This window comes from Raphanus sativus, chromosome 6 (genome assembly GCF_000801105.2).
Source record: "Raphanus sativus cultivar WK10039 chromosome 6, ASM80110v3, whole genome shotgun sequence".
NCBI classification, from domain to species: domain Eukaryota; kingdom Viridiplantae; phylum Streptophyta; class Magnoliopsida; order Brassicales; family Brassicaceae; genus Raphanus; species Raphanus sativus.
This window is the reverse complement of record NC_079516.1, coordinates 13,490,126-13,514,320: the sequence shown is the minus strand read 5'-3', so window position 1 is coordinate 13,514,320 and position 24,195 is coordinate 13,490,126. Positions and strand designations below refer to the sequence as shown.

The 24,195-nt window shown below is 38.6% G+C and overlaps 6 protein-coding genes and 1 long non-coding RNA gene across 9 annotated transcripts in view; 2 read left to right on the top strand and 5 right to left on the bottom strand.

Moving 5' to 3' along the window:
• The first annotated feature begins 6,458 nt into the window (after positions 1–6,458).
• Positions 6,459–8,230, top strand: LOC108811000 (uncharacterized). 2 transcript variants are annotated; one of them, XR_001943213.2, is made up of 5 exons: positions 6,459–6,626; positions 6,730–7,001; positions 7,092–7,214; positions 7,290–7,369; positions 7,988–8,230. It is a non-coding gene; the product is annotated as an uncharacterized LOC108811000 (long non-coding RNA). The 2 variants fall into 2 exon arrangements; XR_008935245.1 differs by having other exon boundaries at positions 6,730–7,214.
• A 1,146-nt stretch (positions 8,231–9,376) lies between these two features.
• On the top strand, positions 9,377–10,339 carry LOC108806757 (putative GEM-like protein 8). Its single transcript, XM_018578945.2, has one exon. It carries the CDS (start codon positions 9,520–9,522, stop codon positions 10,174–10,176), a length of 657 nt encoding a protein of 218 aa, XP_018434447.1. The 5' UTR covers positions 9,377–9,519; the 3' UTR covers positions 10,177–10,339.
• LOC108806756 (F-box/LRR-repeat protein 4) lies at positions 10,323–12,501 on the bottom strand. Its single transcript, XM_018578944.2, has 2 exons — positions 12,002–12,501; positions 10,323–11,374 (listed from the first exon to the last, which is right to left on the bottom strand). Exons 1-2 carry the CDS (start codon positions 12,327–12,329, stop codon positions 10,467–10,469), a joined length of 1,236 nt encoding a protein of 411 aa, XP_018434446.1. The 5' UTR covers positions 12,330–12,501; the 3' UTR covers positions 10,323–10,466.
• A 3,541-nt stretch (positions 12,502–16,042) lies between these two features.
• Positions 16,043–17,373, bottom strand: LOC130496373 (transcription factor TCP7-like). The gene has a single exon (XM_056988395.1). The coding sequence runs from the start codon at positions 17,050–17,052 to the stop codon at positions 16,351–16,353; it is 702 nt and encodes a 233-aa protein (XP_056844375.1). The 5' UTR covers positions 17,053–17,373; the 3' UTR covers positions 16,043–16,350.
• Positions 17,374–18,050: 677 nt separating this feature from the next.
• Positions 18,051–20,247, bottom strand: LOC108810228 (protein TRANSPARENT TESTA 16-like). 2 transcript variants are annotated; one of them, XM_018582359.2, is made up of 6 exons: positions 19,997–20,247; positions 19,138–19,207; positions 18,863–19,027; positions 18,675–18,716; positions 18,545–18,586; positions 18,051–18,448 (listed from the first exon to the last, which is right to left on the bottom strand). In XM_018582359.2, the coding sequence occupies exons 1-6, from the start codon at positions 20,230–20,232 to the stop codon at positions 18,227–18,229; spliced, it is 777 nt and encodes a 258-aa protein (XP_018437861.2). In that variant the 5' UTR covers positions 20,233–20,247; the 3' UTR covers positions 18,051–18,226. The 2 variants fall into 2 exon arrangements, with proteins under 2 accessions (XP_018437861.2, XP_018437862.2); XM_018582360.2 differs by having other exon boundaries at positions 18,051–18,415.
• Positions 20,248–21,657: 1,410 nt separating this feature from the next.
• LOC108843303 (uncharacterized) lies at positions 21,658–22,737 on the bottom strand. The gene has a single exon (XM_018616473.2). It carries the CDS (start codon positions 22,735–22,737, stop codon positions 21,658–21,660), a length of 1,080 nt encoding a protein of 359 aa, XP_018471975.2.
• A 952-nt stretch (positions 22,738–23,689) lies between these two features.
• Positions 23,690–24,195, bottom strand: part of LOC130495560 (glutathione S-transferase T3-like) — a 2,458-nt gene continuing 1,952 nt past the window's right edge. The window contains exon 2 of the mRNA XM_056986973.1: positions 23,690–24,168. Within this exon, the coding sequence (XP_056842953.1) occupies positions 23,690–24,168 (479 nt within the window). The remainder of the gene's footprint in view (positions 24,169–24,195) is intronic.

The window sequence follows — 24,195 nt, the reverse complement described above, 5'->3', positions numbered from 1 at the left end:
CCAAGTCTGACCTCAACATCTCGGGATATGCATGGTGATTCAGATCAAACTCATTGTAACGCTCCTCTGTGTAAAGCCTGAAACATTTTCCAGGCCGTGTTCTCCCGGCACGACCCGCTCTCTGCTCAGCACTTGCTCGTGATATTGAGGACAGCATCAAGTACTCTTGGCAAATGTTGGGGAGGTAGACTTTCCGAATGGAGAGACCAGGATCAACAACGTAAACAATGGGGTCTATGGCTAAAGAAGAGTCCGCAATGCTGGTGGAAACAAAAATCTTTCTCCTTACATTGAATATATTATTATCATTATTCTGTTGTTGCAACCCAGGAGGAAGAGTGGTGGAATAGAGTGGCAAAACCTCGACTTGATCATCAAGTAGTCTAGTGGAGATCCTTGTGCAAGCGTATCCAATCTCTTCTTCACTGGCTAAGAAAACAAGGACGTCACCAGGTGGCTCACACTTGTGAATCTGAACTACAGTGCGTATAGAAGCTTCGAGATAGTCCTCTGGAGGAGAAGCATACAAGATGTCAACTGAATGGAGCCTCCGGGGAACTTTGATAAGAGGTGCACACATCCTAAAGCAACTAAAAAAACTTTCCAACTTGTGTGCTGCTCGGAGGGTACCACTCATCACAACCAGAGTCAGATCATGTCTACGTTTCAAGACCCTATTAAGATAACCGATAAGCACATCGGTGGCCAAACTTCTCTCATGGGCCTGGTCGAGAACAATGGCTCTGTATCTCCCCAAACCGGATCTGCAATAGCTTCTCTCACAAGCATACCGTCGGTCATGTACTTGACCACCGTTTGGGAGCTTGTGCGATCCTCCAAAGGAACAGTGTAACCCACCTCTTCCCCAATCTCGACATTCATCTCTTGGGCGAGACACGGTGGGACAGTGACATGGCTGCAGCTTCACAAGGTTGGGTTCACCCAATCAACCACTTAGGGTTAGTATTACGATGAGCTTACTTGAGGAAGAAGAAGAAGAGTAAGAAGATGAAGAAATTTCTGGTGAGATGTTTGTGTGGTGGTTACCTGAGGACAAAGTAGAAGGTGGTGTGAAGAGTTTCAAACTGTCATCAGAAGGAGTAGTAGAAGCCAGCGGAAAAATATCTTCGTGAAAGATGACATTTCGTGAAACTGAAATCTTGTTTGACTCCAAGTCGAGAAGTTTGTATCCTTTAACGCCTGATGGATATCCCAGAAGAACACAAGCCTTTGATCTTGGCTGAAACTTATGTCTCTGTTTTGGTGATGTAGAACCATAACACAAGCAGCCAAACATTCGAATCTGATCATAAACCGGAGCCTTACCAGTAAGTATCTCGAATGGAGTCTTGTTACCAAGCAGAGGTGAAGGAGTTCTGTTGATAACAAAGGCAGCCGTCAAGACACTATCTCCCCAGTACTCAAGAGGCAACTGAGACTGGAACATGAAAGCTCTGGCAACGTTCAGGAGATGCTGATGCTTCCGTTCTACCACTGAATTCTGCTCTGGTTTCTCTGGGCAGGAGCTATATGAGACAATGCCTTTCTCTTGATAAAACGAAGAGAACTTAAGCTCAGGTGCATTGTCTGATCTAACCGCTTTAACTCTAGTGTTGTACTGATTTTCGACTTGGTTAACAAACGTTGGAAACACCTTTATAACTTCACCCTTTGTACGCAATAAGTAAATCCAAGTGGCTCGAGAATGGTCATCCACTATGGTTAAAAAGTACTTGTAACCATCCACAGTCTCAACTGAAAAAGGCCCCCAAACATCTATATGTAAGAGCTCAAAGTTTGCATTACATAAGTTGTTTGGAGAGGGAAAAGAAAGTTTCTTCTGTTTTGCCAAGTGACAAACATGACAAAACGAGTTCCCTTTATTCTTCATCTTTGTAGTTCCCAAAGCTCCAGAGATCATGTCAAGTCTTGAGTAAGATGCATGACCCATCCTGTTGTGCCAAGTACCAATATCCACGACTGCATTCACACGTACAGAAGCTTCTTTGATGTTCAGCACATACAGGTTGCAATCCGTTTACCAGACCAATCGTCAAGCCCTTGATACGATCCTGTATTTCACAAGAAGAGGGATCAAACATCACTCTAGAACCAAGATCAGTCGTCATTGAGCTTATACTGATGAGGTTTAGACGAAACTCCGGGATGAATAAGACATTCCGTAGAGTAATGTATTCATTTAGCTTGATACTACCAACTCCACTGATCTTGATTAAAGATCCGTTTGGTAGATTGACAGAGCTAGTGATATTTGTGTCAAGAGACACAAAAATATCTTTATCATGAGACACATGATGGGTTGCTCCAGAGTCTAGAATCCAAGAATCATTACACAGGCTATTCTTTGAAACAGTGAGAATACCAATGAAACAAAACGTAGACTGAGAAAAGTTGATACCAGATATCTCATTAGTGTTTTGAGAAGTAGAGGCATCGCTTTGACCAGACGTGATGTTGTTGCTGTTGTTGCTCTACAGTTGTGAGCTAAACAGAGCAATAAACTGCTGTATTTGATCCTTGGTGAGATTTCCAATCAGATTATCAAGAGGTGCAGGCTTCGCTTCAGGTTTAGAGGACATGTTGGCTGAGGGAGTAGCAGATGGAGGTTTCTGAAACTTCTCAGTTGCTTTGCCTTTTGGTGAGTAACCCGGTGGAAAGCCGTGCTTCTTGTAACAACGCTCCGCAATGTGTCCAACTCTGTTGCAAAATGAACAGATAGGTTTGCCTTTATGAGCACCAGTCTAAACATAGCAAACACTGGAAGGAGGAGGCTGAGAAGCTGGAGTCTCAGATACTTGGAACGCAGCCGGAGTAGCTACAGCAAAGCTCTTCTGACTGTCATCTTGGTCCAAGATGTTGTAGACTTCAGTGAGTGAAGGCAGTGTCTTCTTCATGATGATCTGACGCCTAATCACTGCATACGATTCATTAAGACCAGCCAAAAACTTAACAATCTTAGCACGCTCAGTCTTTTGATATAGCCGAGCAGCTTTCCCACAAGTACATGGATCATCAGCTTCTTCACAACTCTCTAAACTACTCCACAATGTTTTGAGCTTTATGAAGTAATCCGAGAGTGACAAAGAGCCTTGACGTAGATCCTGGATTTCTTGGGTAAGATTGTAAGTCCTAGGCAGATTAGTCATATGAAATCTACTATGCAAGTCATTCCACACATCAGTTGCATCATTTAAGCGAAGGATACTGCGATAGATTTGAGTGGATACCGAGTTGAGGATCCATGATTTAACGAGACTGTTGCATCGTGACCATATTCGGAAGTTCAGATCTGAGTCGAGAGGGCGAGGTAACGAGCCATCTACGAAGCCGATCTTGTTCTTCGAGTCAAGAGCAATCTTCATCGCAGCCTCCCAATCATCAAAGTTTGAACCATCAAGTTTGATAGAGATGAGAATCAAACCGGGATGATCAGAAGTATGCATAAAGTACGGAGAATGGATCGAGTCATTGAGATCAACACCAACAAGAGCTCTCGAAGCTTGTAGATCCGGGCCTGCATCTGCCGGAGAAGCTAAGGGAGCGGTGCGAGCTGCAAGGCGATTCGATCGACAAGGAAACTTCTTCAACGACACCATCGAAGCTTAGGAAATCGTAATCGGAGCTCGAGCAAGAGAGATCGTGAAGAAAACACGACGAAATCGAGCTCAAAAATGCTCTGATACCATATTACGATGAGCTTACTTGAGGAAGAAGAAGAAGAGTAATATCAAAATATCTTTCTTATTTGATAAAATGGATAATGTACAAGTATATATAGTCAGCTATACATTTGATGTTAACCAATTCTAATCAAACTAAACCACTAAACCGGTACAATCGGTATATACAAATCATTATAAACCAATAGTTAGGGTCTTCCAGCTTCAGTGCTTCCAGCAGTAACTGTGGTATCTGCGTAGATTTGCCACACCCTCTCTCACCGAACAGTATCACGATCTTGTTTTCTTTAAGTACGTGTTGAAATTCTTCTTTGTGCCCCCACACTGGTAGGCTCTTCCGTCGCTCCTCCTCTTCCATCATATTCATTCTAATCAGTGATTTTGTCTAGAGCCGTTGTTCAGCAGTTTTCGTGTGTTTTGAGGGAGAAGAGATCCCCTTATTTATAAAAGAATCATCTTTCCTTTTTTCTTTTTTCCATTTCCCTTTTTTATTTCCAATTTCCTTTTTTTTTCTTTTTTTTCCTCTTTTTATTTTCAATTTCCTTTCCTCTTTTTATTTTCAATTTCCTTTTTTTTTTCCTTATAAATGGTCTTACTCTAGTTGTGTTCTTTGATTGTTTAGGAGAAGAAAGTTTATTTGGATAAAGCTGCTGAGCTAAAGGCTGAATATAACAAGTCACTTGAGAGCAACAACGGTGCTGATGAGGAAGTATGTACTGTTACCTATCCACAACCGCAGGTCCCATCCCATCGCAGGCTTACTCTTCATCTCATCAAAGAAGATTGCTTTCTGCAGCGAGAGATCGATCGAAGTGGCTTCTCCTCAGGGAGATCTAACTAGGGTTCACTACAAAGTGTCAATTCCATTGTCCAAGTCAATGGAGTGAACCAGAGTGTAGACACGAAGAAGCCATCTCATAAGTACCTAGAAGTAGTCACTGTGGATGGCTTTGAGTTCTGGTTCATGGTTTTCTTGAGTGACAAGAAAGCTTTCAACTGTCTTCAGCAAGCGCTTTCTATGAGCTTGGAGCAATAACAAGGAAATAGCCTAGAAAAGTCGGACAATATTGTACAAACTATTTTTTTTTTGAAAGAATGATAAATTTATTCAAATAAAAAAAACATTTTTACAACAAGTGTGGCTTTGATTTTGAGTTTATGAAAGCATAAATTGAAATAAGCAATTTAGACCCTCAGTAGCTTCTTGTAGCAAACCAGACCATTAAAGCTCTGGAAAACCTTCGACTCCCTCCGATGCGCAAGGAAGATATGCGATTTTTTAGCTTTAACCCTTTTGTTATCCATTGTTGACAAGAGCAAAAGATTGAATATATTATATAGCTGATCTCATCTGTTTTCCTTATTTCACAGTTCTATTTTGAACCATAACATGCCCAAAGAAAATATAATGAAATGGGTATATAAGACCATATAATAATCTGGATCTCCAAGCATTTTAAAATCTTTTGAGATGTACAGGAACATCGATCTTCCCCCTAAGACAAATAAACCAACAATGGGGCTTAAGAAACGAGGAAGCTTCTTCCATTTTAACAAAAAGCAAATCAAAGAGGTTCATTGATCATAACAAAAGATTTAGGATAACACACATTTTGCTTCATTGTATTTACATAGAGAATCAGAGTCTTCAAAGATCTAGTGCTGAACAAAACCTACGTGGAAATGAAAATGCACAAGAGAGAGTGCATGGCAAGGCCAACCCCATTTACATGCAGAGAAAAGCAGGGAATCCTCCGATGACCAAATATTTCTTTTAGGCTAAGGCAAATCGTTTCTCACGTCACATTTACCTTTTATTTTTATAGACATTGTGTTAATGTTCAATTTGATCACACACACGTCAGAAAATGTTAACGATTCAGGATAAACTATTTAATTACATATTTGAAAGTGACCCGTCTTCTTTTTTCGCTCCCTTTTATTTGTTTTTAACTTTTCTTTGACCAATCGATGACCATTTCCTAATCCCCACCGAATAATACTTTTTACTCATAATTACGTGCCGACATACATATTGATATTGAATTGCTCGTATATTATAAGAGCATTAATAATGCGGTTTCTCTTGGAGATTTTTAAGACAAAAAGGGAAGGTGAACCCCACAAAACACAAACAAATTCCACGCAAAATCGTGAATAAAAGAACAGTTTCTTTTTACTGATTGCGGACCCTACGACACGTGACGGTCTGCGGTTGGTTCAACTTTATTTTATTTTATTTTATTTTATTTTTTAATTCGGATAAAAGAAAAAAAATTAGAAACCCAAGTGGGTTTGTGCAATAATGATGCTGTAAGTCAAAGTATCTTATCCGAGTAAGGACATGGACCCCGAAGATGATGAACACTACTATAAAGCTTCAAATTGAATGGGTTGTGACGGTACATATAATATGGTTTTATATATTGAGTCAAAGAAATTCCATGATCTCTACAAAATAAATGGGTGATGCAAAAAAAAATCTGATTGAGAAATCGTATAAAATATGAAGTTCTCAACTATTTGTCAGAACATTAGAGTAGGATGTTACCATGGGTAAATACTATTAACCAATCATGGCTACATTAATTGCATATCCTTTACCCCAAAATACATACTAACATTGTAACGACCCGAATTCTTTAAACCGAAATTGATATTCGGTTTGATTTAAAATTTGGGCCAAGACAATAAACCAATTACTTATATATTAAATTGTTAAGTATAAGTCTCCTAAAAACCTAAAGCTATGTGCCGTCAGTGGAGATTCAACCTTCTCTAAGCCATCTTCTTCTCCATCTCCAGCCACCATGAAAGAGGAGCCCTCACACCATTTGAGAAGAGAGATTAAAGCTCATTAGACACGTTTATGGAGAAGTGAAGAACGATCGATCAAAACTGAGTATTTCGAATCCAACTTTTGAGGTTATGTTCTACACTCATAGATCTATGTTTATCAGAAAGCGGATCATCATTTGGATTTTTCATCTAATAGTTATGGACATTTCTTTGGGGCTACTCGTTGTAGATCGGATCCGCCGATAGTCAATTTCATCGGTGTTTTCCCGTTGATCTAGAAGAACCAGCAAACGAGCGAGATATCATCAGAAAGATCTCGTTGTCAGCTTTCCTTATCATCTTCCCGATCGTAAAACCAAGGCACGGTTGGAAAGTTATCGACTTTGCTTCTTGGCCAAGGATAAGCTGAAGCTTTAGTGATGCAGATACAGTTCCGACCAGTCTCAGCATAAAGGCCAAACGGCCGACCTAAATGAAAGATTTCAATCTGGAAATTTGTTAGTAAGTAGTTCACTCTTTTATCTATCGTCTCCAAGAAGCGGATTGTCATTTAGAGTAATTTTCTGAAAGTTGTGTTTGTTTTCGCGAGAGGTATTACTGCAGTCTTCGTTTGCGACCAGCCTGGAGGAGAAGTTAATTTGGTTAATCAAATAGTGTCCATGGACAGAGGACATCTAGGACTACATTCTGACCGTACGGATTGAAAAGTTAACGGTCAGTTCTCGAGATATTCATCCGTTGTTTTTAGAGTTCAGTTCTGCCAGAATCATCACATTCATTTATCTTCAGAGAGTTCCGGAGTTGCTGTTTCAAAGTCGTCAATGTTCATTATGTGTTTTCTCAGGTTATCTTTAGAACCCGTGGCAAAGGTGAGGGTCTACTCCATAAATTACGTACCAGTGTAGAATTCCTTCTATGGTAGGTTTAGACTTCGAAACATGAAATGTGTCTGCTTGAGTCCTTGCTTGGTAGTTAGTTTATTTATTGCAAACCGGAATTAGTGGTCTAGAGGATTCAACCATTGATTGGATTGTGTGATGATGAGATATGAGATATATATATGTATATACATAGTTATAGTAGGGACTATGTGCGAGGGCGGGGGTTCAGGGATGCCTGGACTAGCGACGCCACTGTGGAGGGGCGGGGGCTCAGAGACGTCTGGGCTAGCGACGCAATTTGTGTGGTGCGTGGTGCAGAGACGTTTGCATCTGACGCAGCGATCGAGGGCGGGGGTACAGAGACAGACTGTACTAGCGACGCCACATATGTATATCCATATGCGGAGATGCGGAGTGTGTGGTATATCTATGCACTATCAGCGCAGTGTTTGTTGTGTGTGATGCTTTAGGCGTCTTGCTTGTTCATGTTAGAGCTAAACTTCCATAGCGGGAGTTCTGTTTACTTAAGTCAGTGGTTTGTGGATTAGCATCCCATACCTCACTGAGTGACTTCCCTGTTACTCACCCTCTTTTTCCCCCTTTCAGGTGAGGTAGCCGAGCAGGAGTGATTGCTTTCGGATTGGTGCTTTGGGAGTTTTATTCTTATTTTCAGACTTCGGTTTTATGCTTTTATCGATATTTTCCGGGATTTATTTTATTTATGCTATTATTGGATTATGGTTTTGAGTTTGACTTTTGAGAATTAATAAATAGAGACTTTTATGAGATTATTATTTATTATATTATTTTAGAAAATCGGAGTATTACAAACATATACAACATTTTATTGAATACAATTCGGTGCACAAAAAAATGAATATAATTCAGGGTTTGGCAAAAACCTACTTCAAATAAAATTACATCTATGCTTCTTAAATGTCATTGTGACATATTATATTCTTTCTTTGAATTTAGTCTTAATAACAACTGCCAAATCATTCAATGACTTAACAAATCATTGTAAGGATGTTAAATCGCTGTGGCCGGGTTTCGAAGCTGGGTGGCGGGCACCTCAGCCGAGGTTCCATTACCATCAGGCTACGAAGCCCGGTTGACTGACGAATTGATGAAGTAACATGTATATTATATGGTGGGATCCAATTTAAATGGATCTTCTTTTTGTGTTTTATTTAAGTATTGTTTTTGCTTCTTTATTTACAGATTTATCTAAACCGATCTTTCTGATCGTAGCATGACAATAAAGAAATAAAGGCATCAGAAAGTAGCAATGCCAACGCAGAAAGGTCCAAAGCCACGACGGCCGCTTCTGCATGGCTCAATTTGCTCTCACCTATTCAAAAAGTGTTACGTAATATTTGATTTTTAATGTTCCAGTTAATTAGGAAACATATATTATCTCCTCTCCATATGTAGATATATGCGAAAAAATAAAATCAGGCTAAAAAAAGGAAAAGAAAAGCAAAAAAGTTTTCTATTTTGCCAACTTGTAGGTAAAAAAGCTTATCGGAGACTAACGTCATTGCATGGATCATCTTTCCTTCTTTAACTTTTTTTTTCTTTTTTCACTTTTTCGACATTCTAAAATCATATGGACAATCAATTTGCATGGCAAATTTCAATATATTAACTAGAAACTTATAAATGTCTCGAGACATTGGAAGATAATCCATGAAATTGTATTTATATATATGTTCTGTTATTTGGAAAAAAACAAAAACAAAATCTAACATTTCATACGTTCTTGAGATTACTTTACCAGTTGTGGGTCTTAGATAGATTTAGAAACTGCAAACCTATGTCTCCTTTAACTATATAATTGATTTGTTTTGAAAACAATAAAGGAAAAATAGAGGATATGCTTGATCTTCTCATTGCCTTTACGGTAAAGGCTTTACCTCCAAGAAAGTGGCTTTATGTGTGTCTTGATGACCCATCCATGACTCATCCATTACCACAAAGGTCAAGTCTCAACGATTCAGAGATATATTTTAACTGCCTCTTGTCTCTTTGTCTTTCCCTTTAAATAACCTTCCCACCACACGGTTTCATCATCACCATATCTCACAATCTCTCTCTCTCCCTCTCTCAAGATCAAGATCACTACTCAATCCTGCAAAATGACAATGAGCACACTCCACAGACAAGTTCTTGCACTTCCAGCAGCCAAGACTGCTCCATCAGATTACTTGTCTGACCTAGCTTCCATCAACAAGCTCCAAATCCCAACTTCTTCCAAAAAATCTGAACAAATGAAGAAAAAATCAATCCTTAGAAAGAAGAAAACCGATAGCTTCACAAACGGAACGAGAGATCAGAGCAAGTTAGGGCCCAAGTTGACTGAAACAGTCAAGAGAAAGCTATCCTTAGGAGCTAAGATCCTTCAAATGGGAGGCTTAGAGAAAATTTACAAACGGCTCTTCAAAGTCTACGATGAAGAGAAACTCTTCAAGGTGTACCAGTGTTACCTATCCACAACCGCAGGTCCCATCGCAGGCTTACTCTTCATCTCATCAAAGAAGATTGCTTTCTGCAGCGAAAGATCGATCAAAGTGTCTTCACCTCAGGGAGATCTAACCAGGGTTCACTACAAAGTGTCAATCCCATTGTCCAAGATCAATGGAGTGAACCAGAGTGTAGACACGAAGAAGCCATCTCAGAAATACCTAGAAGTAGTCACTGTAGATGGCTTTGAGTTCTGGTTCATGGGTTTCTTGAACAACAAGAAAGCTTTCAACTGTCTTCAGCAAGCGCTTTCTATGAGCTTGGAGCAATAACAAGCCTAAGGCTGAAGAGGAAATATTTTATTTCTATTTCTAATTAGGAGAGAGCCTAGAAAAGTCAGACGATATTGTACAAACTCTTTTTATTTTAGCTTTTAACCCTTTTGTTATCCATTGTTGACAAGAGCAAGATATTGAAATATTTAGCTTGATCTCATATGTTTTTCTTGATTCATATTTCTCTTTTGCACCAGTACATCACAAAAGAAATGAAATGAGTACATAAGCCATGATGACACTCATACACAAGACACACAGAGAGAAAGAGAGAGATCATTAAGGGTTTAGGGCACACCAGAGTATCCCAGCAGAACATCTGGTTCGGTTAAACTTCCAGAGAAGTTAACTTTACAACATTTAGGGAACTCGAGGCCAGCCTCACTACATCTTACCTCTGTCACATGTGGAAGAGACCTTACATCTAGGTACTCAAGGGAGTTACATTTCTCCAAAAGCTTGCCTATCCCTTTCACTGTGATCTTCGGACAGTTACTCACCTTCAAGACCTTCAAACCCAAAACATCACCACCCCCCAAATCCAGGAAAGCATGGTCTGTAAGCTCTTCACAGCAACCAATATCAAGAGCCTCCAAGTTCTTGCACTGCTTAAGAATACAAGTAAGGGAAGAGTCGGATATGTTCAAGCACCAATCCATCCTCAGGTTCTTGAGACTGTCTTTGCAAGAATCTACCAGTAATATCATAGATTCATCAGAGATGTCTCTGCATCCACCGATGATCAGAATCTCTAGACTCTTGCAAAACTGAGCAAGAGACGTTATAGATTGGTTCCCAACTTTGTAACAGTCCAGCAACTTGAGCGTCTTGAGTGAATATGCACAAGCTTTGGCTACACAGGACACTCCAGCATCTCCTACATTGCTGCATTTATTGATATCCAACATTTTTATCTTTCTGCATCCCTTCACAAGACTCGCAAGGCCTGAATCAGTGATATTGGTGCAGCCTTGAAGCCCGAGAGCTTCCAAGTCACGGCATCTCTCAGAGAGTGATTTTAGAGACTTGTTGGTAATGTAACGACAACCAGATAGATGCAATGCCCTTAGGTCATGGCAGCCTTGTGAAACAGCTGATACACCTTTGTCTGAGAGCTTTTTGCAGTATGATACATCAAGAAACTGCAGTAAAGAAAGACACCTTCCAACTGAGGCTAATCCAGTATCTGTAATACCTGTTCCAAGAAGTAAAAATCATTACACAGAAAGATGCAAATGTAAGAAATCTCTGTGTTTAAGATTGTTCCACCTAGGACTGCGGTTATTAACGTACCGAACTGAACCAAAAAGTTTGATTTTCGGTTCGATTCAGCAATTAGAAATATTTGGTTTTCGGTTAGTTTAGTTTTCTATTTTTTCTGAAAAACTATACTGATCTTAACTAAAATTCTGAACCTATTAACCGATTATTTTTTTAAACCAATTTAAACCCCAATTTAACCGAGTTCACTTGGTAGAAATTTTTGAAACTGCACTAACCAAAAATCGAACCGAACTAAAAAATAGGTTTAATTCGGCGAAATTTATGCCAAACCAAACTAACCGAATTAACCGACCGAATATTAACCCAAACTTGCAGGCCTAGTCTTCCACCATCATGACAACATATATAAGCTTTATCTGATTTCTTAATAGAAAGGTCTAGTTGTGAAAACAAATAGGATAACTACAGACCCTATGATATTCAGACAAAACATCTAGTACTAAAGAAACATCCATGACCATAACAATATAATGAGCTAAAGAAGAACTCAAATCTAACACATGTACTTTAGTTCATTCAATTCAAGGCAGAAGAGAACCTTTACAGTTGTGCAGATTGAGATCTCTGAGGCACTTGAATCCCTCGGCTATGACAGTGAGGTCAGAATCTGTGACACCTGGATAAAACGACCTGGAGACTGACTGAGAGAAGTCCAACTCGACGATATGAGTGAACCTGAAGGCGAGACGGCCGAGCATGTGAGGACCGGCACGTGCCGCCAGCTTCTTCCGGTCCGTACTCTGCAGATGAAGCCACCTCTTGCAGACGAGACCAAACACTTCCTTGTCCTTGTCTCTGTCTAGCTTGGACAATACCCATCTCAGCTCGTCGTCGTTTAACGCATCGTTAACGCAGACCGAAGCCATGATCACGGATACAAAAGACAAAACTTCAGTACGATCTAACAAATCTCTCTCCCTCTCTTCTTTTCTTTCTCTATTGCAGTTAAAGGGGTATTGTTAGATGAGCCATAGGAATCGTGTGGTTACAGGAAAGCAACAAAGGTTTTGTGAAGATGACGCAAAGATACTCATTTCTCCTTAGGTGGATGGGCAATTCAGGAATTTTAAACGTTTGGTACAAGGAAATGTGTCTTATCATTGATCACTTTCAGTGGCGGTTAGTTTTGTTTGGTCAGTAAAAGACACTCCACCAACCAAAGTCAACGACTTTCAGATGAAGACAGGGACTTGTTGCCTTTCTTCCTAGTTCTGATGCTTATCTTCTTCCACCTCTCTCATCAGTATTAAAATTGCTAGACTGGCGTCAAAGTTAAACACACTTTGTGTGAGTCGAACGAACTCAATCCCTAAGAGGAGAAACTCTTGGGAGTTGGGACTCATCTGAGTTGACTTACTTCTCCTTCCTCTGTTTCTATATGGAGATTTCATGTCTCCACAACAATCCTAGACCAAACTGGATGCTTCGTCAACTAACTACAAGAGAAGAAAAAAAACTGTGTTTAAGATTGTTCCACCATCATCACAAATAATATATATGTTTTATCTAATTTCTGCATGTTGACCTTGGGCATGCAACATCTTCATTGATACTGATACTTCATGTCATTTTTGTGCAATAAGAAAAACTTGTGAATTGATTATAAAGGGATGGTTTCAAGTCGATTTAAGAAGCACTTGGTGCATATCACAGTTGATGAAACACCAAGAACACATAAACGGAGAGGATATAGACTCTTTTTCTAACAACAAAAACGGAATACAATTTAAATTTCATTTGATTCCTCTTTCTCACACACATCATGGCGTTTGCCTCTCTTCACTCGTTTGATGAGACGAAGCCTGGCCCATTAAGCCCGTATTAAGTCCATTTGGTATGGTTTATTTTGGCGCCGTAGTTCGTTATGGTTTCAATTTAACCGCGAGGTAAACTATTATTGAAGTTAAGTAGAAATAAAAACATATTCGACCAAAAACAATCGTACTAAAAAATCACACTACAAGAATGACACTAACCATAGAAACGTATCAAACTTCTCTCTCGGTTTTCTCTCTGCCTTCTCTCTAGTTTCCTCCACCGTGAGTTATAATCTCCGGCCGATGGGTAGGCTCCCGGATGGGCTCCCACAGCCACCGTCGATCCGGTCTCTGTGTTTTTCTGTTGCTTTCTCTTGTTTTCTCTTCGATCTAGTATAGTTTTTCTCTTTTGCTTCTTGTTTTTATCTTTGATTCCGGCGTCGCACTTCCTTTCGATGGACGGCCGGCTAAAGTCTCCGTCGTTGCGCCTTTCCGACTAGGACGAACGGTCGGCTCTTGATTTCCGTGTCAAACGGTCCTTGCGTTTTGGCGACGGCTATGGTGGAAGTTTTAGGGTTTTCTGTTAAGTTCGCGGTGGTTATGTTGGCGTCGCGTTCGGTTGAGAGCTTGATGGTCTTATGGCTTTATCCGATGAAAAAAGCGACGGCGGGTTGTTTTAAAGTTGGTGTTTGGTGTCTAGTTTTTTCCTCTAGGTGAGCGCAGTATGGTTCCGGTGAAACTCTCCGGGGAAGAATAGACGAAGATGAGAGATACAAGCGCTCCACTCTTGTTGAGATCCGGCGAAACGGTGGTCGCCGCGAAGTCTACGGCAAGCATCGATTCTGTGAACGGTGATGTGATGTTTCAGATCTCGAGGAGAGGAGCGGGTGACGCGCCTAGCGTGTGGTCAGAGAGCCTACGCGTGGCGGGGTTGCGAGCACGAGGTGATGCGTGGTGTCTGTGTGGTTTATTTGGGTTGGGCCGTTGGGCCAGTTAGTGTAGTTGTTTTTGCCCGCTGGGTTTTTGGGTTTTTGTCCATTGTAATAGTTCTTAGGTTTCGGATGTTGTACTGGGCTTGGCCTGTTTTTATTAATTAAAAACTTGACGGAAAAAAAAGAAAAAAACAATCGTACTCTTTTTTCTTTTTTCCTCAAAGGATAAGTTCATCTCTTTAATGTGTGAGATTGCATTAAAACATATTCCGGCTCATTCTTTTTTTTTGGGCTCCCTACAAGTTCAATTAAAAGAACAATTAAAATAATTCATAAAAACTAAAAAGACTCGTAAGTTTTAACCCATAGTTTGCCAAGACATCTCTATAATGAGGTTAGTTCTGAACTTTTGGTAACATTTAATACGGTATAGTAGAGGGAGGTGATTGAGAGGCTATTTAGTTACTTACGTGTGTGTCGGTCCAGAATGCATTGTATATACAAATGAACGTTAATATTATGTATTATTAATGTGCCAACATGTGGAAATTGTTTTTGGTGGAAACGGATTGGACCATAACAGTTTATTGAGGGTTGGGTCATTTACACGATTCGACAATAAAATGTACGGGTGTTTTGTTACGAGTTGATTACTTAAGAACTTAAGATCCCACACCTATACTTATTTTGCATTATATTATACTTCAACAGAGTATTAATTACTCTATTACTTAATTAAGAAACAGAAACACCAACTTTTACTTGGGATATTTCCATTAGTAGATTCTTCTTTATGGCAAAATTTATTTGATTCTTTGATTAGTTAGTGCGACCTAAGTAATTAGTCTATCAAATTCTTTGGTTTTGTCAACAGAAACCCATCTGATCACTTTGATAGTATTCGTCAAAATGTAATTGTGATAGATAAATTATTAATTTCGATACATACTCAGCAGATAACCTTGTGTCTGTCCTTCACCAAAACTACATTATAATAGTCATTTTTATGCCAATCAACTGAATGTAGTTAGTTTGAACTCATGTTCAAGGGTACTTATCTTGAACTCATATAAACACATGGTTAAAATTAGAAATGATGATTATGGATCCGCCACATACAATTTGAAAAGCTAATCACATTCTAACTATTTTTCTTCATTTTGTAAGAGCTTGTAAGCCTATTTTTTATACAGCTAACTTATAAGCATGTTATTTAGAAATGATTATGTCGCATTATGGTTTTAACTTTCAAGAGTAAACCAAAAGTCCATAAACACATGACATAAATTTTTATCAAACAAGAAGGCAATACAAGTTGAAGAGTTCAGACAAAAGACACAGCTGGTTTGTTGATAGAGTCAAGGATAGTAACCGATAGATATAGGATCAATTGTTTAGTCTGAGAATCCCCAAAAGAACCTATGAACTTAAATCCGTTGAGTTCAACTAATGAACTAGCCGTGATCAAAAGTTTAAAGCGAAAGCTCTGTTTTATAAATCAATAATCGTGTGTCTCTTACAAGCCAAGAGATCACTATATATACAATGATGAGAAGTCCTAAGTCCTTATGGATTATGACCGAACACTTATCCTTAAGTCTTAATACTTATCTCTAAAGAAAACATAAAAACTAATGCTTAATGAAAACGTAAAAAAACCAACGTTAAAGCGGAAAAGGAAAGTAGTGATGACGCTGCATCATTTGTCCTTGTGTACTTATTCCTCTGTCCTCTCATTCAAATATAGACGCGAAGCACAATACATCTAATTCGTTTTCAGCTAAACAATCACACTCACGTACAATTCTTTTGTCTATCTGTAAATGATAAACCAAACATATACAGAGAAGAAAAAGATGAATAAAGGTTAATTTTTTTTAAAAGAAGAAGTCTGTACAGAATCATTTTATTAAAAACAAAGGTGACAGCTTAAGCAATTTTCTAACCACATTTGTTGTAACACATTACACAATTAGCAACGACAATAAACAGTAGTAAATCTTGATCTCCCACAAAAACAAAAACTTCATGAAACAAACCTTTAAGACAAGATTCTTAAACCCTAACCCTAGTTTTAACTTCAACACTAACGATACTCTTACATCACTCTTGGAACCAATCTAGATACTAAAACACAAACATATATAGAGACACAGAAATATATATGCACCAAAGTAAAAAGGAGCTCAACTTCATCATCAACGTGTGTCTCCCTCTCTCCGACCCGACCCTGGAGCTCCACCAGACAAAGAAGCTAGCAAGTTAAGATGACCCGGAACCTGAAGATAATTACCAACTCTAGCTGCCGAAGCTTCACCCATTGCACCTTGTTGCTGTCGGTGCTGGTGAACAGAAAGTGCAGCTTCTTGTTGTTTTTGTTGTTGTAACAACATCACTTGTTGAGATCCAGCGGCGAAGCTCCAAACCTGCCCTAACTCTGGCCTCGCCGGAGCTGCCCAAAACCCAGCAGGTATAGCACCTCCGGAATCCTCGTTGGCTCTCAAGCGTTTCCCGAGTATAAACGGTGAGGAACCTAGTAAAGGTTTGTGATCTAGAGACGAGGCCGACATAGTGCATGTTGAGGTGGTGGAGAAGCTTGCCGGCGTAGTGCCGGTTCCTGTCGCGGCTATGATGGAAGGCTCAGCTTGACGGAGGAGCCATTCGATGGTTTGGCCGTCGGATTTGTGGCCGAGCTCTCTTGTTAGCTGGAAAACACGAGCTGCGCATATGATTGGCATACGTATCCTCCTCCCTCTTCCGTCAACTTTGGTGTGTCGATCTTTCGCTAGAGGTTTCTTCACAACGAGAGCTCCCTCTGACGGTTGCTGTTGCTGTTGTTGTCTCTGACGTTCGAGTATATCTCTGTTTGAGATCATAACTCCGTTGGTGTTATTAGACATGGTTCTTGGAAGAATAAGGAAGAGAGAGTGGTGGTTTAGTATGACTCACTGAAACACATTCGGAGGAGGAAGAGGAAGGGAAGCAAATGATTGAGAAGCAGGAGCTGGTGGAGACATGAAACAGGCCACATGGTTGGTGGGGTCTCTCTCACAGCTCATCTCCTCTGTTTTTTTCTTTCTTTCATTTTTGTTACTACGTAGTGGACTTCACGCTCCTGACCTCCGGTGGGTATATCGCGTGTGGTCCACGCTCCGGCAGGAGAATTTAAGTTAGGTAGGCCAGCCCGGTCCTCTGGCGGTTATGTGCATTTATAAGCAATGGTTGATTCTGGATAAGACTTGTTCTTGATCTAATAAAACTCTTACCAAAGCCAAAAAAAACTTTTGATTTTAGTAGTGATTTTAGCTAATGTGAACACAATTTCTGTGGATCAAGGTAATCTTTTGGATTAAAGTTGTTTACATGTAACTATTGAAAAGATTGCAAAGGAAACAATCAGTGAGGTCATTGATTGGTAAGTAGACTTGGCAGATACGCAAGATCTTGTTATGTTGATTGTCTCATCATCGAGATTTTCTTCTCTTTATACTTATCGTTCATGACGATAATATATTAATTAATGACCTTGCACCTAGAGCATTTTTTTGCTAATATTTTTCTTCAATAATTGTCGTAGTTTAAAAATAATTACATCTTAACAAACCGTTAATCTTTGATTTTCTCAAACAAGCTTTTAAACTAAAAATATAAGCATCATCACCACCACCATCAGCATCACGAGTATACTTGCCCCAAAATATATGCTCTTTCCACACAAAAAAAAAAGAATCTGTTTATTGTTAAGTTTCCAAACAAAAATCTCTTTGCCTTTTTGACTATTTCTGATGTTAATAAACATTCATTATTTTCATATGCATGATATGGAACACATCTATGTTTACGTACAGTTGATCTCTATTGGCAATTTTGTAATAATTATGATGGCTAGTTAATCATATAATCAAGACTACCATTATCTTCTCAATTAATTTAAACAAGGTTCCATGTCAACACAAACATACACAAAGTAGAAGGCATTGGCAAATTAAAGCAGGTAATAAAAGACAGAAAACGATACTTCATTGTTCATTTATTTGTCTCAATAAAGAAAGAGTAGATCTGGTCGAGGATTAATCAAATGTTTGCCATTGGATCCTTTTGAAGATTAGGCTGAGCAAGGTGGAGATGGTAATTAAGATCAATCTCGGAAGGAAGAGTAGCAAGCTGAAGAAAACTGTTTGGTTGTTGCTGATGATCATTATAGTACTGAACTTGCTCTAGAAAATGTTGATACTCCCCCTGTTTAGTCTCTATCCCCGCTTGCTGAAACACAACCGCGGCACGATGCTCATGAAGCTGTAATATAGTTAACGACGGTATAGATAGAAAAAACGTCATTCAATCAGAAAGCTGCCAACAAATTGGCATTTTCTAGCTAGCAATCAAACTTACCCAACGGTACATATTGTTGTTGTCTTCTTCTAGCATCCGCCTCTGACCATATGCATAAACCATGGTACTGATTATTAAAAAGATCATTAGGAAATATATAATTTTTTAAGGGGAGTGATCAGAGAGCGACCTTTCTGCTTAGATTCTCCATCTGTTGTTGCATCAACTCATTCTTCAATATAGTAACATCAGAGACAGAAAAGAGAGATTAAACAAAACTGTACCAAATATAGTGTTAAGAGAATATATTGATATATGACTATATGAGCATATATGTTGCACAGAAAAAAAAGACTATATGAGCATATATTACGTTACCTTACGCTCACGAACTTTAAGTACAGAATGTTCGAGCTGTTGCTCTAGTCCATCGAGCTCGTGTGGAGGAATGGAGGCTAAGTCATGTCCACGGTAAAGACGCAGACGGAGCTGAAGCTTACATGTCTCTCTTCTTAGTACTTCTATCTCGTGGCAGAATTCCTCCTATATATACACACGAAAACTCCAAATTAAATGATTAATTGATTTTTGTGAAAATGCTATTTTCCTTTTTGTGAGTTGGTAAAACGAAATGAACATGTATGTGTACATACCCGGTTGTCATTAGGATCAGGGAGTCGCAATCCGCTGGTCTGCAAGTATCGGTCAATGACCTGAGCCATCCTATTCAACATTGGTAATATATGAAACATAATCAAACTAGTATCTTTAATCTCACAGCGTCAAGTCATTAATTGGAGAAAAACACAAGTATCATAAGGAATCTAGTCCTCAAGAGTCAAGATTAGAATCTTTAGATATACTTTGACAAACAAAAACAAAAGGATCTAGTTATATTGTGGATACATAGAAGTTTTTTTTGGACATATTATAGCTAGGGCTACATGTGGTTGTGACAGATCTAGAACTTCTAATTAACACAGCTTTATAATTAATCGTACTCGAATCCGAATAATAAGACGTATATAGGTATGTATGTATATATGCTAATATTACACAAAATATACTACAACAGAAACTGAGATCTTTTTATGAAAAAGGTTGAACAAGAAATGTCAAATTTCTGCAGATCTCTTTGTTCGGCAGGTGTAGAATATATAGAATTTGACCCAAATATACCAATAATGATCATATACATGCATGTACTCATAAATAGAAAATAAAAACTGCTAGTATAAATAGACAGCATCCGAAAGATTCTTAATTCTTGGGCCAAATTAAAATCATAAAACATATTCACGGATACCTGCTACTTCAGAAGCTAATGATGAAAACCATCTGTTCACAAGCACGAGGAGTATACCTCTCTCATATCCTCATTTAAATTAGACCAATATAGTTGACCAAACCAAGTAAGAAAAGATCAATACATACATGTAGACATGTGTGTAATATAGATCTATGAAACCCTAATTTTAAAGAGAGAGAGATAGAGAAGAATAAGAAGCTAACGTGAGGGGCTCGGTGCAGTGCTGGTAGAGCTTTCCAGTGGTAGAGAAGACGATAAGACCGATGTGAGCATCGCAGAGAACAGAGAGCTCATTAGCCTTCTTGATAACACCACTTCTTCTCTTGGAAAAGGTCACTTGCCTCGCTGTCCGATTCTCTATCTTCTTTATCTCTATCTTCCCTCTTCCCATCTCTCTCCTCTTTTTCTTATTTCCCCTTTCTTCTTCCTCCTGATTCATTTGTATATGTCAAAAAAAAAATTAGATCAACTAAAGAAAATCTCTAATTAACTACAAAAAAAACAAGAAGCTGAAACCCTAATTAAAGTCAATTACAGGATTCATTTCAAGGATGGTTTATTCTTGATTCTTGATGTGTGAATTTAGAAAGAGACGAGAGAACATGTGTTGGTGAGTTAGTGGGTAATATATATACATATATATAGAGAGAACTAACAAAAAGAAAAGAGAAGAGAGAGCCTTTTTGTTGAGTTGTGTTCTTGGGGATCTGGAAATGAGATGAGTAAGGTTGAATGATACAAAGAGGAGAGATTAATGGTGAAGAATATGCTTAATCATACTTTTCTCTTTTCTTTATAATTACGTGTGTAACGTGTGGTTTCAGCTCACCATTTTCTAATCTCACACCTCTCGTTATTCTCCTTCCTTACATATATACATCTATAAGTTGCTTCTGCAAATTGGAGAGTGCAAATAATGTTATACAAGGTTTAATTCTATTTTAACATCGACAATGGTTACTGCGCTATGCGCGGCAAATGAATAAATGGCGCGAGCACTTTACAACTAGTGTCGTGCTATGCCTTAATTTATACATTTAACCCATACGTGGTGTGTGCTATAATTTTGTAAAAACAAACTTCATATGTATTCCTTTTATTTTTATATGTACAGTCAGTTAACTAATTAAGATTTATACCCAAACACAAAGTATAATAAAAGTATAAGCTAACAGTAGCAAACCCTTTCACAAAAAAAAAGTATAAGCTAACAGAAATAAAAAATAGTTTAATGTTACTACACATGTAATGGTAGTTTTGGTAATTTCCGTAGCAGAGAAGTAACTTTTTAGTCAAATCTCCAACCACTAATTTTTGGATCTGCAATGCATGACGCAATTCGTAAAGGATCCCAAAACGGAAACTTCATGAGAAAATGTTAAAACGAAAACAAAGTTTCCACAATGGGCAAAAGGCAAAAGAGAGTGAGTAGCCAAATGGGAAAGGACAAAGTTTAACAGTACTTGAAAGTGACTTCTTCTTTTTCTTCTTACCCACCTCCTAAGCGCCCTTTGATTTTTATCTCAATTATTAAGTCAGTTTCTGTGTAAGAGCATGTGCATTGCTAACACCCTTAAGTGTTGCTTAAGTGGGCCATTAATGAATTTTTAACAATTAAAATTAAGATAAGCAACTTAGTTAAGAAACACCTAATTATAATAGTGCAATGGTAGTTGCTTAATTAAATTGCTTAACAATAAAAAATATTAAATTTGTTTTTAAACATATTTTTTTAAGTATATTAAATTTATTTATTAAATAAAACAGAATGAAACATAACATTTTAAACATAGATTTTAACATAAAAACATAAAAATAAAGATTATAAAAATAAACGATAATAATTTCAAAGAGGCATCGAAGCTCAGTTGTTGTCTTCATCACGACCAAATTTATTCCATAGATGTTCAACCAAATCAGCTTTCAGTTTTTGATGCACTTTTCTATTACGAATGTCATTTTCCACATCCATACTGTTGGCAATATGAGAAAAGCCGAGATTGACATGTGAACTTCCGTTGCCTTCTCCTTGTTGGAAATCCGAAACATCAAATTGATTCGTGGTCACATTATCTTCCCAATTTGTAGTGGATTCATCTCGTTCGTCTTCTACTATCATATTATGGAGTATGATACATGCTCTCATTATCTTTCCAATCTTGACTTTATCCCAAGAACGTGCTGGATTTTTAATTATGGCAAATCGAGCTTGCAAAACTCCGAAAGCACGCTCGACATCTTTTCGGGCAGCTTCTTGACGTTTCGCAAATAATCTTGCTTTTAGCCCTTGTGGAAGTGAAATAGATTGGATAAAAGTTGCCCATTTTGGATAAATACCATCGGTTAGATAATAAGCCAAATGGTACACTCTTCCATTGACCGAGAAATTCACTTGCGGGGCTTGACCATTTATTATGTCATCAAAAACAGGTGAACGATCAAGGACATTAATATCATTTAAGGTACCTGGAAGTCCAAAAAACGCATGCCATATCCAGAGATCATATGAAGCAACCGCCTCTAAAACGACTGTGGGTTTATCCGAACCACGAGAAAATTCCCCTTTCCAAGCGGTTGGACAATTCTTCCACTTCCAATGCATACAATCGATGCTTCCTATCATCCCGGGAAAGCCACGATGCTGTCCAACATGAAGTAGACGTTGAAGATCTTCCGGTGTTGGTCTTCTTAAGTACTCATCGCCGAACAAATTTATTATTGCTTCCACAAAATTTTGCAGACATAACCGAGTAGTGCTTCCACCGAGCCTGAGGTATTCGTCGACCGCATCAAACGCAGAACCATATGCCAACACACGAATAGCTGCCGTACATTTTTGAAGTGTAGAGAGACCAAGCCTTCCGAGACCGTCCCTCTTTTGACGAAAGAATTCAACTTCATTGGAGAGGCGATCAACAATATAAATAAACAATTGCTTGCTCATTCTAAATCGTCGTCTGAATAGATGTTGAGGATATGTTGGAGTGTCACTGAAATAGTCATTCCATAACTGGATATGGCCCTCTTCACGATTTCTTTCGATAAAACCTCGTTTTTCTCTTGGCATCCTTTCATCTTCTTGATCGAAATTCTCAAATGTTTGATCGAAATATTGATCGAATGCTTGATCAAAATATTGATCAAATGCTTGATCGAACTCTTCATCAAATGATCCTTGAAAATTTATATGAGAAGAAGATGCCATAAAATGATAAGTTTTTTTTTTTCTGAAAGTGGTGAAGATGAGATTGAGCAATTATTTTTGAAAGAAAATGGAGAAAAATGAGAATGGTGAGAACTCGTTTGTGTCTGATGCAATATATGTTGAATTGGTGAGACAATGAAACACAAACCCGTGACACACCCATACAAATAATACAAATAAAACAAAACTCATAGACATACAACCCGTGACACACTCATGACAAATACAACACAATATATCAGTCCGTGACACACTCCTCTGCCTTTGCTCTCTGCCTTTGCTCTCATCAGCCCGTGACCTTTCTCAATCCACAAACCTGTAACTGTCACCTGCATCAGAAACATTATTTCATTTAGCATCAATAATTTTAATTTAAGGAACATGAACACAGAAACATAAAAGAGAACATGAAACATGTTGATAAGCTTGAATAACTTAATGATCAAGTTATCGATTTATGGTTGTGGTCATAAGCTTTGTGGTTGTGGTCATAAGCTTTGTGGTTGTGGTCACAAATAATAACATTTAATCAACATTAACATTGTCATAACAGAACATGAAACAAACATATGAAATACAACATGAAACAGAAACATGAAACAAAAACATGAAACAAAAACATAAAACATAACATAAAACAGAAAGTGAACTCAAACAGAACCTGGACTCAAACAGACAAAGGAACCTAAACTCAAGCAGAGTACAACTCCGCAATCAGCTTATCCTTTAGACCTTCCTCACTCTCGGACAGTGTATCTTTTTTTGCAATAAGATTGTCCAGCAGAGACATCTTGTAAAGCTTTTCTTTCATGGCCATGTCCTCCTTCCTAATGGACCACATTTTCTGATACCCATCGAGGTCCTTCCCCTCAGGCTTCTTACCACGTGCCTTAGCTGCCTTTGCTGCCTTCACACCCGGGGGACGAGTGTGACACTCGGACGTCTTGCTTTCAGTCGCTTGAGATGTTTCTGATTGTGTACCGTCGTCAAGCTTCCTCTTCTTTGAGCTTCCAACTTCTTTAGAGCTTGAAACAGAGCACCATTTCTGGTCATAGCGCAACTCCCTCCACGCATGATCAAGGTTGAACTTCTTCTTATATCTATTGAAGTAGATGTCATTCGCGATCTTCAGAACATCAGTATCATTTTGCCCACTGGTCTTCGCCCTTACTGCAGCATCATACGAGCCACAGAACC

Coding starts and splice junctions, on each gene's coding strand:
- LOC108810228 (XM_018582359.2), bottom strand. CDS start 20,232: ATGAATCAGGAGGAAGAAGAAAGGGGAAATAAGAAAAAGAGGAGAGAG. Junction 18,587..18,674: donor TGGAGAATCTAAGCAGAAAG/GTCGCTCTCTGA, acceptor GCATATGGTCAG/AGGCGGATGCTAGAAGAAGA. Junction 18,449..18,544: donor ACAACAATATGTACCGTTGG/GTAAGTTTGATT, acceptor ACTATATTACAG/CTTCATGAGCATCGTGCCGC.
- LOC130496373 (XM_056988395.1), bottom strand. CDS start 17,052: ATGTCTAATAACACCAACGGAGTTATGATCTCAAACAGAGATATACTC.
- LOC108806756 (XM_018578944.2), bottom strand. CDS start 12,329: ATGGCTTCGGTCTGCGTTAACGATGCGTTAAACGACGACGAGCTGAGA. Junction 11,375..12,001: donor CAATCTGCACAACTGTAAAG/GTTCTCTTCTGC, acceptor TTCTTGGAACAG/GTATTACAGATACTGGATTA.
- LOC108806757 (XM_018578945.2), top strand. CDS start 9,520: ATGACAATGAGCACACTCCACAGACAAGTTCTTGCACTTCCAGCAGCC.
- LOC108843303 (XM_018616473.2), bottom strand. CDS start 22,737: ATGAGCAAGCAATTGTTTATTTATATTGTTGATCGCCTCTCCAATGAA.